Source organism: Callospermophilus lateralis, chromosome 6 (assembly GCF_048772815.1).
Source record: "Callospermophilus lateralis isolate mCalLat2 chromosome 6, mCalLat2.hap1, whole genome shotgun sequence".
Classification (NCBI taxonomy): domain Eukaryota; kingdom Metazoa; phylum Chordata; class Mammalia; order Rodentia; family Sciuridae; genus Callospermophilus; species Callospermophilus lateralis.
In genome coordinates, this window is record NC_135310.1 from 23466599 (window position 1) to 23485376 (window position 18778).

Consider the following 18778-nt stretch of genomic DNA (forward strand, 5'->3'; position numbering starts at 1 on the left):
TTCCTCCCTAGGGTCTCCCTTTCCCCCTCCTTCTCCCTTCTCTCTCTTGCACAAATGTACACTTCTCCTTTCACCTTCTGCAATGGTATAATGCAACATAAAAGTCAGACACCAGCACCTTGATATTGGACGTCTCAGCCTCCAGAACCATACAAAATAAATTTATTTTCTTTAAAAATTACCTAGTCTGGGGTGTTCTGTTGTAGCAGTAGAAAACAGCAAAGATGGCTGCCTTCTCCCTGTGCCCTCACTTGGCCTCTTCTCTGTATGCCTGTGGTAAGAGAAATTCCTGGTGTCTCTTTCTCCTCTTATAAAGACACCAATCCAATTGGATTAGGGCCCTACCATTACGAGCTCATTTATCTTTTATCACTTTTTTATTGGTTCTATGTCCAAATTAGAGCATCAACATGAATTTAAGGGGCACACAAATTAGTCCATAAAAGCCTTGAATCAGACATTCCTGCATGGGACATCTTCATAAAGTCCACCTATCAAAATACCCCTCTCTTTTCATTTGGCACAGATGAATTCTGACATAAAACCATACATATGATCCTTATTTCTTTAAGTGGTCTATAGCTTAAAATTTTTTTAGCTTAGCCATGTCTTTTACATCATCTCATTTGGTTGTGTACTACCTCATTAGAAAGGCAAGGCAGGTGGCAGTATTCTCATTTCAAGCCAAATGGACAGGCTTGCAGAGAGTGGCTGGCTTTGAAATTATCTTTGGCTGGTGAAGGGTAGGCCTGGGACTGGAGGCACATGTTGGTGTCTCAGGGTTCCAGTGCAGGGCTTATGCCTCACAGTGAGTCCTCGGCATCCAAACTCTTGCATAGACACAGGATAATAGTTCTCAAGAATGCATAAAATAGGGTAGTACCAGCCTCATTAAAATGTTTTGCCTTAGTAGTAGGGCAAGAAGGAAGGGAGTGGATAATGTCAGCAAAAAAGAATAATCAGATAGATAAAAGCAAGACAGATAAAAACAGGGTCTGCTTCCAAGCTGGGTGATAGCACTACAAGGACCAGAGGCTAAGATTAACTCTACCCTATGCACCTATCGAACAGAAAGAAATGGCTCGATGCCCAGAATGTCTTGATGTGGGAGTTGGGGACAGCACCAGGAACACCCAGTCTGGGTTATCCAACCCGCTGGTCGATAGTGATCAGGGAAGAAATTTGGAGTTCTGCTATCAACAGTTTTCATTTCCCAACATCCTTGCTGTGTTGGAGTTTTAACCTGATTGGCTTGGGTTCAATTACCTGTGTATCTCTTGCCCTTTGGAAGGGCTGCTTTTTGAGTTAAGAATGCAGATGTGGAGTGAGGCACATGCAAGTTCAGAGCCCAGGTCTGCCTATTGTCTGCTGAGAAAGTGTCCCTGCTGACAGCAAGACTACGCCATCAAAAGAACATAACTATTAGAGACTAGAGCAGGTCTGTCATCTCTGAAATGGGACCATAATAGCCATCCTGCAATGTTCTGTGAGGACCCGAGCAGTGGCTATAATGTGCCCAGGACAGAGATGTTTGACATCATAGTTGTTTAACAAGGCAAAATTGCTTTAAGGATTTGTAGTGAAGTGCCAGTGAAGTATAATAGAGGGATCCAGAGGTGACAGAATGTGTCTTCCCAATGTTTACAGAGTCAAGAGCACTTATAAGTGACCAGAGTTAAGGACAGAGTGAGTCACAGCAAGACAGAGACAGACTCACAGCAAGATAGAGAGAAAGGACTACTAGGGGAAAGGGTCAACTGTTACTGAGAAGATTTGGGCTCCTAAAGTGGAGCTTCAAACTGCATCCTCCATTCTTAATTGCAAAGCAAGCAGACACTGAACTTTCTTAAGTCTATGCTTTTCTTGGATATTATGTAAACTGGAGGAAAGAAAATGCTAAGTTTCCAGGTACAGTATTTCTTGCTTTTCTTTTCTCTTCGGTTGATCTTGTCACTTTCGGCTTGCAGACCAGAACCCTCTGTGATTCGGACTGCTCCATCTCAGGGTTACAGTGTTTGTTCCCACTGCTACTTTCTGGTCCACGTTACATTTCCTTTCTTTTTCACAGTTACATTTCTCAAGTTCCTACAAATCATGTCTCATAAATCCTCCATTCACTTAGCCTCCTGAGATCTGCACCCACCCGGGGCACTCCACTGACGACTGCTGTCCTCACAGTAGATGGAAGGTGGAAACTACTCCAATCCATTGAGGAATGAAGGGACAAGCAAACTGCGGAGTATGCTTACAATGGGATGCTCTCCAGCCTCAAAAAGGAAAGCAACTCTGACTCAGGTTGCAACATGGATGAACTTTGGGGACATTGTACCAAGTGAAATAAGTCAGACATTGTATAGGACAAATATTATATGATTCTACCTCTGGGAGCTAACTGGAATACGCAAATTCACAGAGACAGAAAATCGAACAGTAGCATCTAGGATCTCGGGGGAAGGGAGGACGGTCCATTGGTGTTTAATGGTTACAGAGTTACAGAGTTTCAGAGTTTCAGTTTGGGGTGATGAAAAGCCTTGGAAATAGACAGTGGTGATGTTTGTTAGACAGGGTGAATGTGTTAAATGCCACTGAACTCTGCCTTTAGAAATGATTAAAATGGTAACTGTGACATTATGTTTTCAACACAACAAAAACATGCTTTTGAATGTTTCTAGTCAACTTCTAATTAATTTTCATATGTTTCTCAATCTACAAGTTCCTTGAAAGGATCGAATCTCTAGTCTTTCTTATCTACACTTTCTTCTTTCCAGATACATCTACATCTTTCTCAATTGCAAATCTCTAATTCTAATCTTGCTACTTTTGCTTCAATCTGACAAACAAATGTGTGTGTGTGTGTATGTATAAATAATTAGTTCTTCCATTAATTTAAGAAATTAAATTAAAAATTTAAATGTTTTCAATTTATGTGTGAGTCATTTTATCTTTTTAAAAAACATAAAAATAGTGTTTTAATTCTGTATGCTCTCAAAGATCCCTAGAAACATTTGTAAGTAGCTGGGCACCGTGGCACATGCCTGTAATTTCAGCAGCTCAGGTAGTCTAAGGCAGGAGGATCACAGGTTCAAAACCAGCCTCAGGAACTTAGTGAGGTCCTGTCTCGAATTAAAAAATCAAAAAGGGCTGGGCAGGTAGCTCAATGGTAAAGTACCCCTGGGTTCAATCCTTGATACCATAAATAAATAAATAATATGCCTTGCATGAAAATTTAGAAGAAAAAAAAGGAAGAAAAAAAAAAGGAAGAAAGTGTGAGTTGGTTGATATTGAAAGGTCAGGCTCTCTACTACCTTTAGATGGAATTCGGGAGAAGACCCTGAGGCGGGTAACACTCTCACCTTGCATGGCTGTGTAGAACAGCAAGACTACGCCATCAAAAGAACATAACTATTAGAGACTAGAACATGCCACCCAAATGTGCCTCTTTAGTGTATGGATTATTTTGAGATGACTATTTTGAGAAACAGCAAACACAGGAGAAGCTCTGAAAACAGAATGTCAGTTATCCTTTCATAAGGGAAATTTGCATTTGTAAATTAATTCTCCATTTGTAAGCATGTCTCCCTTTCTGTACCAGGCAGAGAAGTATGACTCAAAATTACAAGTGACTCTCATTAATTCCAAAGGCATGGACTTGAATCTGCATAATAAACCTTCCTCTTGTTTACTGTAGTTTTTCTGGTCACTTTCCCAAAACTTACTTCCCTTATACCTGTCTCCTTTTGTTTTACTTGAAAATGGCACTTAAGCTTAAATTCTAGTTCTTACCTTAGTTTCTGCTTTGTTTATGTGTTATGGTTTGAATATGAGGTGTTTGGTAAAAGCTACTGTGTTAATGTGGAAGGTGAAATGATCACATTATGAGATCTGTAACCTAATCAGTGGATTAATCCATTTGGTGGATTAATAATTTGAACTAATTACTGGGTGATAATTGCTGCACCTCACGTTAGGCACAGAGCAATTGAGTCAGCCAACCATAAACTGAACCTCTGAAGCCATGAGCCAAAAATAAACTTTCACTCCAGTAAATTGTTCTTAGGTATTTTGATGACAGTGATGAAAAGCTAACACAAGTCTCTCTCTCTCTCTCTCTCTCTCTCTCTCTCTCTCTCTGTGAGTGTGTGTGTGTGTGTGTGTGTGTGTGTGTATTTCAGTTTGTTTTCCTCTTGTTAATCTATCTGTTGTAACTGAGACCCCAGATAAAAACTAAGTGTAAAGGGAAAATTTTTCCTTCCCTGTGATACCTACTTTTTATCAATGGTCTTAAGTTAGAAATATAGAAATTAATATGAAAGCAAAAATAAGGATGAGAAGTGGTCCTTTTTAGTAATCCTCCAATATCTCACTGAACATTTTGAAAAAACAAAACCACAATAAGACTCAGGATAAATTTATGACTTTACAGAAAAAACAATAACCCCCAAATCATCTAGATGCTCACATCACAATCATTTTATTCAGGAGAGGGGAGTCTTTTAATGAAGACATGAGAATTCAACTGTAAAAGAAAGACATTTGAAAATTAATTTTCTCATGTTAGCCAAATTCTACAGGGGAAAAAAAATGAAGTGAATGATCAGTGAAGGTGCTACAAGGGGAATCAAGTACCAAATTTCCTGCTTTATTCTTAAATTGGCAAAAAGAAATCCCTCTAAACATTAAAAGGAAAGCTGGCAATTTTTCTTTATTATTAATACAGGTGCTATGCCATTACCCCAAATCTCTCTTTATGCAACCTCACTTTTAGAATGAACCACCACTCAAGTAGTGGATATCTAGAATAATCCTTAGACATTCTTCATGTCCCAGCCAAGATAAATGTTCTCTTCCTTAATGAACATACACACTTACTAAATTCACAGGGAGTTGTTTGTGGTGCAAATTGAATTGTCAGATCAAACATTCCGTAGTGCTTTTCTTGAAATTCCTAAAGGCCTTCCTATTTGTATATAATGGCATAGCTAATTTCAACGTCAAGTTACCAATGTCTGTGTATCTCAATCAAGCACACATTGCAGATCCCAAAGAGGTGCCAGACTTCTGTAGGCAAATATTCTATTGATAGAGGTTGCATCTGGGGGGGACTGAATCCACTCCTTACAATGCTCAGATCATCCTTGTTAAAAATGCAGAGACGGGGAAAAATCCAGATGACAGGGTATGAATATTTTCAAGACATCAGTATAGTTATTCCCTATTTCTCTGTAGTATCAAAGTCAAGTACTACTTTTTTTAAAAAAAAAATTTATTTCTTTAGTTTTTAGGTAGACACACTATTTTTATTTCACATTTATGTGGTGCTGAGAATTGAACCTGAGTGCCTTACGCATGCTAGGCGAGTGCGCTACCACTTAAGCCACATCCCCAGCCCACCTCTTTGTTTTAGGTAACTCCTGAGTCTTAAATTTTATAAGAGTAAATCTGTGCTCTGCTTGTTTTATTGTCCCTTAAAGTTAAAATAGTATTTATTTGCTTTCTCCTGGAAAAATCAACAATATACTGAAATGTTATGGCCAAGGGGATTATTGCGGTACCTTCTCACTTTTCAGAAGTCCTCAACGTGACTTCAAGAACCTTAAATTTCCCTGTGATTCTATCCTTATCCAAGGTGTGTATGACCTTTTGCTGTGTTCTAAGGATAAGATTAGCTCCAATATTGATTTCATCTATCTGCTTACTATTTTAGCTCAGAAAGGACATAAGGTTTCCAAAGAGAAGCTATAATTGTGTCAAAGTTCATTATCTGGAACATGAGTTATCCCCAGGAGGTAGAATTCTTTATCAGACTGCTTTTTCAGAATTTCCCAGATCAGTAACTAAGAAATAATGAAGAAAACTCAACAATGAGGTCTGTCCACAACAGGATAGGCCATTAGAAATCTTAAATCCTTGCCACACTCTCTCTAGGAAAGTTGGTTCCTGCATCTGTCAACTGAGACAACATTCAAGGGCACTTCCTGGGAGCAGGTTTTGTACCAGAATTTTCACAGAAATAGAATTTAGGAGCAGGAGTCTATATTTGGAGGCTTTCTCATGTTCACAGCTCCTATAAGTAAGACAGACAACTTCGCCTTTGCTTTTGATCTATCTCATATTAATTTTATAGTTTTCATTGTCTGGTGCCATCCTACTGTTGATGACAGGTATGAAAGTGGTTCAAACTTGTTTGACAACTGTTTGACACTATCTCATAGCAGCATTTTGACAAAAACAAATCATTGGGTGTTCCTCCAATGACAAGTATTTTATTTTTGTTACTATGTGTGGGCAGAGAATAGATTTTGGTTGATTAGTTTACTTTCCTTCATAAAGAGATTCTTAGGTGATATATCAAGAAGTATAAAAATTGGGTCTTGACTTGAGAATCCTCTTTAAGGGGAGTTTTTGATTACTTTCTTCTATCCTTAAGATTCTCTATTTCATACTTAATAAGAAACTTGAACAGTAAAGAGAATCGTCCATACTACATGTCAAATTTAGCAGAAGAGTTAGATAATACCACCAAGGGTATAGAGTCCCTGGCTCGAGAGGTTCATGATTCTGGGCAAGAAGTGGTTCTGATTAGAGCTGCTTGACATTTCAAGGTGATGGGGTGCTTTTTTCCAAGCTTGACCATTTTGTTATGTATATTACTATGGGATCCAGGATTCAAAAAATGATATGATTAATTCAGAGCTTTTATTTACTAACTCCTTCTAAGTCCAAGCCTATTCATCTGGTTTATTTTGGGTGGTTCCTGGCTGACTCTGGTCATAGTTCTTTTCCTGGTGTTTCTCTGGGTTGCAACACTCAGATCTGTGATCCCAGGGTTGTACATATTGTGTGTAGCTGCTGCCCCTCTAATGATCCAACACACAATCATCCCACAGGAAAAAAAAATGGGAAAACACTGAGATTAGAAAGGACCCCCCACCCCAAAACATAACACCCAATCATGATGTCCCATGACCATGCTTCCAGATGTTAATGGTCTGCCCAACAGCAGTACTGAAGCCAGTGACAAACAAAAGCATCTACACCATTTTGTCTGCAAAATCCGTTGTCTTTACAAACATAGCTTTGGTATTCCTCTGTCTTCATCTTTATGCCTTGATTACAACCTTATCATTCATTTCAGAAACTTTCTGAAAAACCAATTTATATAAACATGAATTCCTAAACACATAGTATCCAACAATTATGGTTCCTCTGAGATTCATCAAAACCCTTGTGTCAGAATCTTCAGCTTGCTGTGCCTACTGATCCTAAATCCTTATATCATCTCCCTTTTGCAACCTAACCAAGTCCTTTCCCCTCTAAGAAAATACAAAAATAAACAAACAAAAAACAACTCTGCCAAATGGTGTTCTCTTTTACTGCTTTAAATGATAAACTCAACTTTGTTTTTTCAATAAATTACTTTAGTGGTATGTTGGGGCACCAGCAGGCACACATGACAGAGTCTTAGGATGGCTTATATAAATTCATATTCAACATGCCCTGGGGGTGTTCGATGTGACTTCAAGTGCTACCAAGGAAAGAAATGTAAAGACTACCACTCCTGCACCTAACTGTGTTAACCCCTGCAAAGACTGAGATTACATGAGGTGGGGCCAACTGCAGCTTGTATTTTGGTGCTCTTGTACATGGATTTTCTCTTAAGTACTTTGCTTAAAAAAAAATTAATCTATATGTGATAAACCTGAAGAGAACTGATACTGGGTAACTAATCTCATGAGGATCTGTTCACATTCACAGGGAAATTTACAGTGTCTGCTCCATAGGACTCCTCTTTTTGTTATCAATAGAATGTTAAGAAGTGAATGTAATAATCAGTTCGTGTTTGCTCAATACATTAAAGGAATAGATTTTTAAAAATATTTCAAACAAGTTGTGACCATCTAGAACAAATTACTGCTTTCTAAAAAAAAAAAGATGAGAGTTTTTACCTCAACCCCTCAAATAAAAGAGCTTTCAGAAGACAGAAAGTGATATTTATAGTTCCATTACATGGCAGTCACATTCTGATTAGTTAATACCTTGGCTGTTTTTAGCAAAAACCAGAAATTCTGGTTAATGAAGCAAAGAAACAAACATACAAAAAGGATCTCAGGAAATAATGTTTTGGATACCACAGACATTTCTGTCTCTTGTTAATTTTTATAATTCGTGTCTGGTTTAGCAGAGCCTGATGCACATGGCCCATCTAGAAGACAGGTTTTTAGAAAAATACATCATGTTTTTCTAGAAATATAAGTATTTTCTGAACTAAGTACAAAGCCAAGCTAAGGGAAGACTGTCATTTGTTTTGTTTTTCTAGATCCTTATTCATACCTTAGCATCACTTTTGATGCTAAGAATGTATTGTTGCCATCCAAGGGTACTCTACTTTTCAAAATCCTGAATTAATGTTGATGATTGTTTTATCATTCATTTGTTATTTTTATAGATTTCATAGATCACTAACTGTATCTATTTGCAACACAAAAACATAACAGTAATTCAGCATTCAAAATGTACACTGAAGGATGCTAATAGTAAGACAGAAAGGTTCTATGGTTAAATGCTTTAGAAATACAAAGTGATATGCATTTAGGCAGTTTCTTTTCTTCAGATTTCTAAAGATCTTAATATGTTCATGTGTATTGTGACTCTCCAAAGGGCACTAGAGCATCAGAAATTTTTTTAACCAGAGGATCGGTTATGGTTTTGATATGAGAGGTCTCCCAAAAGTGCGTGTGTGAAATGGTTCAAGAAAGCTCAGAGGTGAAACCATTAGATTATGAGAGCCTTAACCTAATCACAGCATTAGCAGTCTGTATTAACTGCGTGGCAGCTGTAGGCAAGTAGAATGTGGCTGGAGGAGCTGGGTCAGTGAGGGCCTGCCTTTGGAGCTTACATTGTGTCCCTGTTGAGCAGAGTGCTGTCTCTCTGCTTCCAGGTGGAATGTCCTGAGCTATTTTTCTCTGCTTCTAGACAGATGGTGGGGTTTCTTAGCCTCCATAATTTTGTAAGCTAATCTTTCATAATAAATCACTTTCTACATATCTCTATTTTTTCCTCTGTTTCTCAGAGAACACTAATACAATTACTAATTCAATAATTATGATTTTTTTTAACTGAGGACAAAGTTATGCTGAGGACAAATTGTCAGTTTATTTCTCCTAATTATCCACATGCAAAATTAAAACCGGTAGCAACAAAGAGGCTGTCTATAAAAGAACATATGAAACCAAGAATATGTGTCCACTGCAAAGATTCTAAAATGTCACACACCTAGGTTAGCTTGCTAGTGTGTTAAAGATGCGGCTATTTCCTCATTCATGCCAGTCTAGCCATCCCACATCAGCCAACAGCCTGTCGACATGGAAGCAAACCAGCCACCCTCTGTGGAACCTTCGGGGATCCAAGGCTTATCATATATGTGTGGGCAAGTCCAGCTGAGGTCACAAGAGCTGAACCCCACATCCCATGACAATGCTAATTATTGAGGTTTTATGGCTCTCTCACAGCACTATTAGCATGATAGACAAGTGATACCACAGATGTTGGATACACTGTGATTGTGATGGTCTCCTCCACAACAGGCACATTATGGTCACTTAATTAACATCACAAAAACACAAGCTGACATCATTTTTCAATGAAGTTTTGAACCCTGCTTACAGGTTTAAGTGGTGTTTATTAGATTTTCATTCTGTTCTCAGTAAGAAAGGCCTTTGAAAGAGTTGGTCTACTAAACAGTGAATGTGTTTGGAGTGGGGGAATATTCAAGAGCAAACCACATTCACATATGTGTGTGTGTGTGGGGTGTGTGTGTGTGTGTAAATTTCAGTGATGTATAACAAGCTAATAAAAATAAAACTTTTTCATTTTTTTAACTTCCAACTACCCATTCCATAAATTATTGAAGACAATTGCTTCCTAGAAATTCTTAATGTGACTATTCCTTTGTGGTAGAGCAAATGTTTAAAATATTAGTCTATCATAATGCATGTTTTATTTATTTTAACATATATTTAAGGATTTTTTAAAATTCAGAGTAGATTTATAATTTTAGAATCAAATAACACGATTCTTGACAGTTTCCTATTGGTGGCTTCAGAAATTGATTACTCTGCTACTAGAGTAGTTAAAATCCAGTACAAAGATGAGCTTAAGGATTTGAGAGAGTAGCCAACTGAAAGCTAATAGCATCTAGTTATAAAAATGAAGGCTCAAGAGAACTTTATGTATATATTTTTATATCCAACATTATTTTTCCTTATCAATAAACTTTTGATATACAAAAGAAATTAAAAATGCCATAATTATACATATATGTAAGAGGCAACAGAGTAAGATTAAAAAAAAAAAAAGAGAGTGAACTGGAGTATATGAAAAGTTTCTAGAAAATATGCAGATTTATCAGCATATAGGCTCACTCTATAGTTTATTTTCACTAATGTGCATTCAAGGGTCAGAGTCTGGTAGTGAACACAAGTGAATATCAAAGTCATTTTGTGTTAAAATTACTTTTATTCAGGATGAAAAATACAACATGTTACCAGATTAGATGATAATCTATGAGTTATTCTTTACCACATATTTCAAAAGAATAATATACTTATTTCCCATTGTTGTTACTGCAATATATTTCTTTTTATTATTACTTAGAAGGTTACAATGTAGTGTTTTATGTAGCTTTTCTGTAATAGCAGATAGAGAACATTTTGCATACAAATACAGGCAAAAAAATTAACATATGACTTCTCCAAGAACAAGGAAAACACCAAATCTACAACTTGGAGTTCTGAGTTCAGGGGATTTAATTTTTTCTTTAAATAGGTGCTTTCTTGGGTATGATATGGCCTGATAAAAGCTCTAGACTTTGCAGACTGCACAGCATAAAGCTATTTCCAATACAATGGAGGAAGATGGATCTGAGGTAGAAAGGTGGTCATGGCTTTCCTCTTATATAAAACATTTTTCTTCTTCTCAAAATATCTATGCTGCAAATAGACCCTTGCCCCCCCAACCCACCCAACCTATTCTAAAAGAATAGCAATTTCTAACTTTAAGCCTCCTCCTGGCCAGATCCCAGTTAAAGAGAACCCAAAGTTAAAATGTCCTGATGTTTTAAAAGCACATATGCTTGAATCAAAACATATTTTTCTCATTTTTATTTTTGGTTTCTCTACATTTGGTAATTAAGTAACAGGTTTACAATGAATCAATTAAATGTTCTTTAAAAAGGAATCCAATACCTAATTGAATGTTTAAAAAAAAAAAAAAAAGGAACCAAATACCTAACTGAATGCACTCATAGGCAGAGGCAGGGGTACAACTAAGCATTTCATTCATTCTTCTTTGGAAGTAGTGACATAGGCTTTTGATAAGCATCCTTCCCAAATGCACTGATTAAGTGAAGGGTAGTAACACTTCTGCTCATTCCCCCAAAAGGTAAAAGAAGACATGCACTGAACTTGGGTCTTGGGTCTGCTTTCAGAAACGAGTTTCGAGAATGATAAAAGGACTGGAAAATACAAAAAACAACAAAATTTTCTTCAAGGGGAACTAACAACATTGATGTGTCCTGGTCTCACAATAGCTAATAGCTGGCTATGTATTCAATGATGAAAATCAAGACCCCAGGACTAGAAAATGTTGTGCCAACATTTGTTTTCTGTATCAAAATAAAAACATGCTTCAATGGATAACCTTTGGTGAAATGTTCTTTGAGATTATTATAATGCTGTCTTCTCTTATTGTATAGATTGGGACATGAAATAAATAAAGAAATCAAGATTTACTTATACAAAGGCATAAAGAGCAGGGGAAAAAATCCCAATGGTCATGCCATTTAGGATTCTTATTGTGGTTATCCAAGTGGTTACTGAAGAAGCAGGTGTCTGGTGTCAAATAAAGTTCAATAGTATACTCAGAGCTGTTGCCTAATCCATATATATATACACATATACCTATATATGTATATATATATATGTAAAATATTTGATTTAAGTCTATGAACTTACTAATTTGGCCAAATTATAGAAAAAATACACAAAATCTATTTGGTCATGTGGCAGATGAATTATAAATAACCAAAACATAATGTAATAAAGTCAAAGAAATAAATGAAGTCATTGTACAAGGTTAATATGGACAGCAAAAGGAATGTAAAAATTTAAAGTGGTCTTCTAATTCTTACGCAAATTTTGTCATGGTTATTAAAAAGACAGTATCATATTAGAAAGCCCCCACCCACTTTCCCAATGCTGTATACATTATACAAATCAGTGACAAATGTATTACCATTTCCAAATATCTCTCTGTTCATTAATTTACAGTTGCATAGAAAGGGAAGAAGAAAACAATAATATATGGTTATTATAAAAACAAAACATCCTTTTCTCTTTGGATAGTCAAGTGTTTTACTCCCTCAGTAGAACACACAGTCAGCGCTCAACAGCACGTGTCAAGGAGCCATGGAGCTTCTGATTAAATGGAACTTGGAATTGGCATTTGCAGAAAAGGGCAATACTGTAAGTCAGGAAATGTCAGCTGGCTGGATGGATGCTTCACATTGCCTGTGGGAAGGGAAAATGGCAGAGTCAGAACAAGGTTTGCATGAACTATTCCAGGTAGCAAAGACCTGCCAACTCTTCCATAGAAGCATTCCTTTCAGAATTAGTGGAACCTCCTCCTCCTGCTGAGTTCAGAGGGCACCCCTAACTCTCATGTGACTTCTGCCCTCTGGGGTGAGGTCCTTCCCTTTCATTCTGAAGTCACCCAGTCTCCTTTTCACTACTGCAGCTAATATGGAAGGAAGTATGGATGCCCTTCCTTTTGCACAGGCTGGAAATCAAGAAGACTTGCTTCTTCCTGTTGAAGCTACCAGTGGTGAGTATATAATGAGCACCCAGCCCAGCTCTTGGTGTCATAAGAGGTCTCCTGTGGAGACGACATTCTGACAATCCAGCCTCTCAGTAGTGAGCTGGGATCCAGAAAGGAGAAAGAGAAGGCAGAAGAGTAATCTGAGGATGTGCAGAGGTGGCCATTAAACTTAAAATGTCCCAGGCAAGAGGATACAAATTCAGACCACACTCAACGGAGCGGGCTCAACTTTTCCAAGGCAAGGTCAAATTGTCTTTTAAGGGTATTTTGAAGGTATCTCAACAACACTTCATTCATTTCTGATATGGAATCAGTGCCAACCAAAGTAAATTCAAAGAACTTTGAGGACAGAGAAGGAGAGAGATCAATTTTACCTGTGAAAGAACATGCTGATACATACTAATATTGATAGGTCAAAAGGATTTTTAAATCTTTTTTTTTTTTTTTGGTACTGGGGATTGAACCCGGGGTACTTAATCACTGAGCCACATCCTCAGGCTCTTTTTAAAATATTTTATTTAGAGACAGGGTCTCAAGGAGTTGCTTAGGGTCTCACTGAGTTACTGAGGCTGGTTTGGAATTCGTAATTCTCCTGCCTCAGCCTCCCAAGTCGCTGGGATTACAGGCATGGGCTACCATGCCTGGCAGAGTTTTAAAATCATTTCTATGCATCATTATCCCTGGGAATTGGATGTGTCTATTGATGAGTGGACAATATCTCCCATGCAATATAATTGTTAGCACAACTATCCAGGTGAAAATACTTTTCATGAACTTCCACTTGACCCAAGAAATGGAAAAATGAAAAGAGAGAAAATGCTGAAGATTCAAGAAAAAAAAAAAAAAAGAATGAAGAGGGAAGGGAGAAAGGAAGAAGGGGGCTTCTGGGTGTCAGATGTTTGCTCTATCCAGGTACATGTAGCTCTTTTCAAACTCAATTTCTTATTTTTAAATTAATTAATTAATTAATGGTACTTGGTACTGGGGATGGAGCTTTATCAATGAGCTACATCCCTGGCCCTCTTTATTTTATTTTGAGACAGGGTTTTGCTCAATTACTCAACTCCTGCCTCAGCCTCCCGAGTTGCTGGGATCACAGGCATGTATCACGTGTACCTGGTTAAACCCAATTTTTTAAAATCTGAAAATAATGTAGAAGAAGGTCTTTAAGATCACTTTAGGCTTTAAAGTCTGAGCACCTGTACTGTAAAGTACGTGAGGATTTATAAGATGATTCCCTCTCTGCTTCCTGGCCACAATCACCCAGGCCCTGCCAGCACCTTGGGACCACAAGGACTAATCACAGCCTCTCTCCTTGTTCTTAATGGGTTACTGTAACATACTCCAGATTTCCAGTCACCCTTTCATTCTACATGCTGTTCCACAGAGAAATATTAACTCCTCTAAGTGTGTCCCCATGTTCTATCTCCCTAGTTCTTGAACCCCCCGCCCCACCATGGCCCCTGGATCACATGTCCATCATTCAGTAAAACCCACATCCTCCACCTCTTCTCTGGATGCTTTCCTTCCCTGCTTGCCTAATCAATATCTGGATCTTCAAAAAGATACAGATTTCCATATAACACATGAAAGTCACACATGACTTTCCTCTCACCTCCTCACAACCCTGAGAGTCTTTCTGGGCCTCACTGAAGCTGTTCGGGGTTAGCCTCTTTCTTTCTCTTCTCCATGGAAACACCCATTTGAATCTCAGATACAAAACACAGTCACCTACTAGCTCCTGGAATCACCTCCTCACTTCTTGAAGAAGGAATGACTCATTGTCACCCACCGGGAACCTCTTTTTAAGTCAATGATTTCAACACCTGCATAGATGACTTTGCCAACACTCTGACCTCTCACTTCTTTGAGCGCCTCTTCTTCAGTGATCCTGTCCCCTTCTTCTCTTAGCCATTCACGCAACATACCATTCCTCCAACATTTCCATCAACCCACCTTCTGACAACCACATCCAGTCTTTCAGTTTATTTCTGATAGAATGGCTACATCATCCACCCTTGGATCCATACAGCCTTGCCTCTTTTCTCTCTCTCTCTCTCTCTCTCTCTCTCTCTCTCTCTCTCTCTCTCTCTCCTACACTAGACTCAATGTCTCTCACCATTGAGCTTAAGGTTCTGATTAAATCATTTCAATCATCAATCACTACTTTGCCTCTTTCCTTGATGGGGTGGACCCAACTTTGACTTTGTTAAAATATTAAAAATAACACTACAGTAATTCTGGTGCCTGTGTTTATGAACTGGAATGTGGCTGCAGGCTGGCCTCCTGTTAAATTCATGACTGGCACATTGGATGCTGTCCTCTACTGCTGCCTGGTTGTCACACTATTTCTGGGGGCATCTGCTCTGGTGTTCTCCAAGCACATCCTCCATTCTCTCCTTACATCTCTGACACCTCCCCAGCCTCGCTCCCTGATGAAGTCTAGTTTTCAATTCACTAAGACAATAGAAGCAATCAGAAGAAACCCATGGCCATCACCAATGTGACATGGAATAGTGTTTTCCAGCCAAGACCGCAGCTCCCCTGCCAATAAGACACTCAGAATGTTCACCATTTTGAAAAAAGACAAATTAACAAGTTCGTGGGAAAAAAATGTTTCTAAAGATCTACTGTGGTCCCGTGGCACATTATTATGAGGAGGCCCTGCTAAGAAAAATACTGCAAGGCATAAAGCTATAGCTGCCAACAAATTGCAACAATATTTTAAATGAAAAATTCTAACTTTTCCCCACCAGAGTAATAATCTTTGTATCACTGTTGTGGTACTAGTCACTTTTTTAAAGTCAATGTTCTGTACAAACTAGACATGAGAGACAAGTGGTTGGCCAAATCTACCCAGGGTGACTTCCAAATAGCATATAACATGACATTAGAACACAGAAGATCAAACACATGGTATTTTTGCTATCTGTAGAATCTGGCTTGGAAGCCTGCCTTTATGACCCCTCCAGATTGACAAACTATTGTACAGAATCAATTAGCATTTAAATGCCAAACAAGTTTATGTATTTATATGGAGAATGAAGTAAGACTAAAATCAATGGTAGCTAATCTGCTTACTCTGAGTTAGGATCAGCAACAATTGAGCCAATCAAGACATTAATTCTTACCTGTGGCCTGCTGGGGACATTTGCTGAAAAAGAAAACAAAAGAAATCAGTCAAAGGCCCTATTTTTGCTTTATTACTTCCAGCTTTCATGCATCAAATGTGTGGCATATACCACTCAGAGTGGGATAAGGGTTCAACTGTTAATGGATACTAATAGGAGAATAAGGACCAAGCTTCCCTCACCCCAAATGCTCTAAAAAGGGATAGCTCTTAGTTTCTCATATCCCATGTGACTTGAAATAGAAAGCCCACCAAAACCAGGCAAAACATATGTAAGCTCTCTCAAATAAATATGCACTAAAGCATTCAGTGAGCACATTGCAAAAAAATCTCTAAGCTTTCTATTTAAATCACATCATGAATTTGGTTTATGTATCAGAACAGACAAATTCAGCATATTTTGTTGAATAGTATAAATTGTGACCAACAGACCACTTGGAGTCAATGGGGTCTGGTTTCTGCCACCCTTAGCTGACTCTCTCTTGGAAATTATGGGAAGAGGGTGGCTATGTGCTTGTGTCAAAGAAAGGACTAGCCCACTCCTTGCCAGCTTTCTGGACACTTGGATTAATGCCTAGGATAGGCCTAGTTGAGAGCACTGCAGAAGTTAGAATGGGGCGTCTAATTCCACTCTGCCTCCAGATAGCTCACTTTCCTCTTTGTTCTGAAGCTACAACAGTGAAGCTTGTCGGATCCAGTCGGCTTTGTGAGGGCAGCCACTACCAAATTACTTTTTTAAGGTCTCAGATGTTTCAATCCCCTTTTGCTGCACAATAATGTTCAACACAGGGGTAAAAAGGAGGAGTTCCAGTCTCCCTGTAATGGCAACCTATGTTCTTGGTCCAAAAGGAGCCAACCTAGTCATCTAGCATGCTGACTCTCATTTTCCTCTGCAGGGTGGCAGAGGGTGGAGAAGACATCAGTGACCACAGGCTGGGTGCCAGTGCTTTTGTAATTACCTCCCTATGATGCCTGGAAGGAAAGTGTGAACTCCCCTATTGGGGCAAGAATCAGGCTACAGCAAATCTCCCTATCAGATATGCAAGTTATATCTAAGAGAAAAGAAGTGGATTCCAAGTACCTGTTGCATTTATACACTCTCTCTAAAAGAAACAGTTATGCTTTTCTTGTATGTAACGAATAGCATACCCTAGACAGAAGTACATTCCATTGTGCTCCAAATCAATACTTTTAACCCTATAGTTTTTTTTTATCAAATAAAAGGCCATAGATACTTCCCTGCACAAATCTTATTAATGTATTTCAGAAGAAAATTAGGAAATTCCATTTTAGTAGGTTTTGAGTCTTTAATAAATGTCACTCAATTTTAACAAATACAGGTGATTCACAAGGGAAATCTGCTGATAAATTAACAATAACCTTAAAAGTATTTTTGGTCCATCAGCAAAATTACTCAGCTTACTACAAGTATCCCATACTTATGAAGGACATAAAAGAAAAAAAAGTGGCAATATATTTTACACTAAAAAATAAATGGGTAGAGCAGTCAGTGGAAATTTTAGCATGTATATTAATTGGCAGCACAATTAAATTCACTTCATTAACTCTTTGCCAGGAAAAGAAGGCAATGCTTTCCTTTCTACTCAGAAACTATGTAATTTTAAGATTTTTAAAAGGCTATAATTCAAAAATGCCATCAGGACCAATTGGGATATTTATTGAAAACAGAGGCATTCTAAAGCAGACATGTTTTTTTTTTAAAAAAGTCATGTTAATATAAGCAATCCATGCAATTAGGATTTATGAATACAGAGTTTCATTTTAATTCCAAGATTGCCAGGAGAAGAAATTCATTTGTGGCCATGCTAGTTTTTAATCCACTAAGGATCAAAAGTCAAGATTAACATGCAGATCAATTCATCGCTTGCTGGTGACAAGCAATTTTAAAGTTCTCATTAGTTACAGGGGCTCAAGAGATTGGTTTGGCATTGGGAGAGTGCCAATACGATTTGTTTAGATAAATGCTCCAAAGGTGGTCAGTAAGCTCAGGGAATTGTGAAGCCTTATTAAAATATTTGCTAGCTGAGCAACTTAAAAGGCGCACTAGAACAAATGGATCCTACAGAATCTTCTGCATACCATCTGGGAAAATGTCAACTAAATCTTTCCAGTTAGAAAATGTAATCAGTCACATATTCTTTCAATTCAGAAACATGTAACAAGTTACCAATTCTATGTCACAAGCAAATTAATCCTCTAATTTAAAAATACACAATAACTTTAGGAAAAATTTTAAAACATATAATCAATTTTAGAAATCAGTCAATTGAGGCTTTTTTAATAGGAAGTTGTCTGTCTTGAAGATTTTTTATACTGTCAAAGCAAAATATAAATACCAAGAAGATCAAACTAAACCCAAACTAACAGCATGACTTACAGAAGCCAAAAAAACAAAACAAAAATCTGAATTTCAAAGGACTCTAAAATTACACTTTTGATCATTTCTTATGTGAGAGGTAATTGAATTCCTCAAAATAACACATGCCTGGTACCATTCATCGTTCACAGAAATGATGATTTTGGGAAAGCTATAAAAATTATAGATATCTGTGGGTATACAAACATAAGATGAGGGGGACATGGAACCAGCTCCCCATTAAGGAATCTCAGGGCTCCAGACAAGACCTCTAACCACAGAGAACCACTCAGGGGAAGAGGTACCCATACAAAGAACAGGATTAGCCTCTGATGTGGGTACCTTAAAGATAAATACTCTTTTCAGGAACCAATATCCCGCTGATTACATTACCAACC

General features: G+C 37.9%; 1 protein-coding gene across 4 annotated transcripts in view; it reads right to left on the reverse strand.

Annotated features, from left to right (window-relative positions):
• Positions 1 to 10495: 10495 nt before the first annotated feature.
• Utrn (utrophin) overlaps positions 10496 to 18778 on the reverse strand; it is a 508059-nt gene continuing 499776 nt past the window's right edge. For all 4 annotated transcript variants that reach the window (XM_076858171.2, XM_076858170.2, XM_076858169.2 and 1 more), the window contains 2 exons: positions 16005 to 16027; positions 10496 to 12566 (listed from right to left, as the gene is read on the reverse strand). In XM_076858171.2, the coding sequence (XP_076714286.2) occupies positions 12558 to 12566; positions 16005 to 16027 (32 nt within the window). In that variant the 3' untranslated portion in view covers positions 10496 to 12557. The remainder of the gene's footprint in view (positions 12567 to 16004; positions 16028 to 18778) is intronic.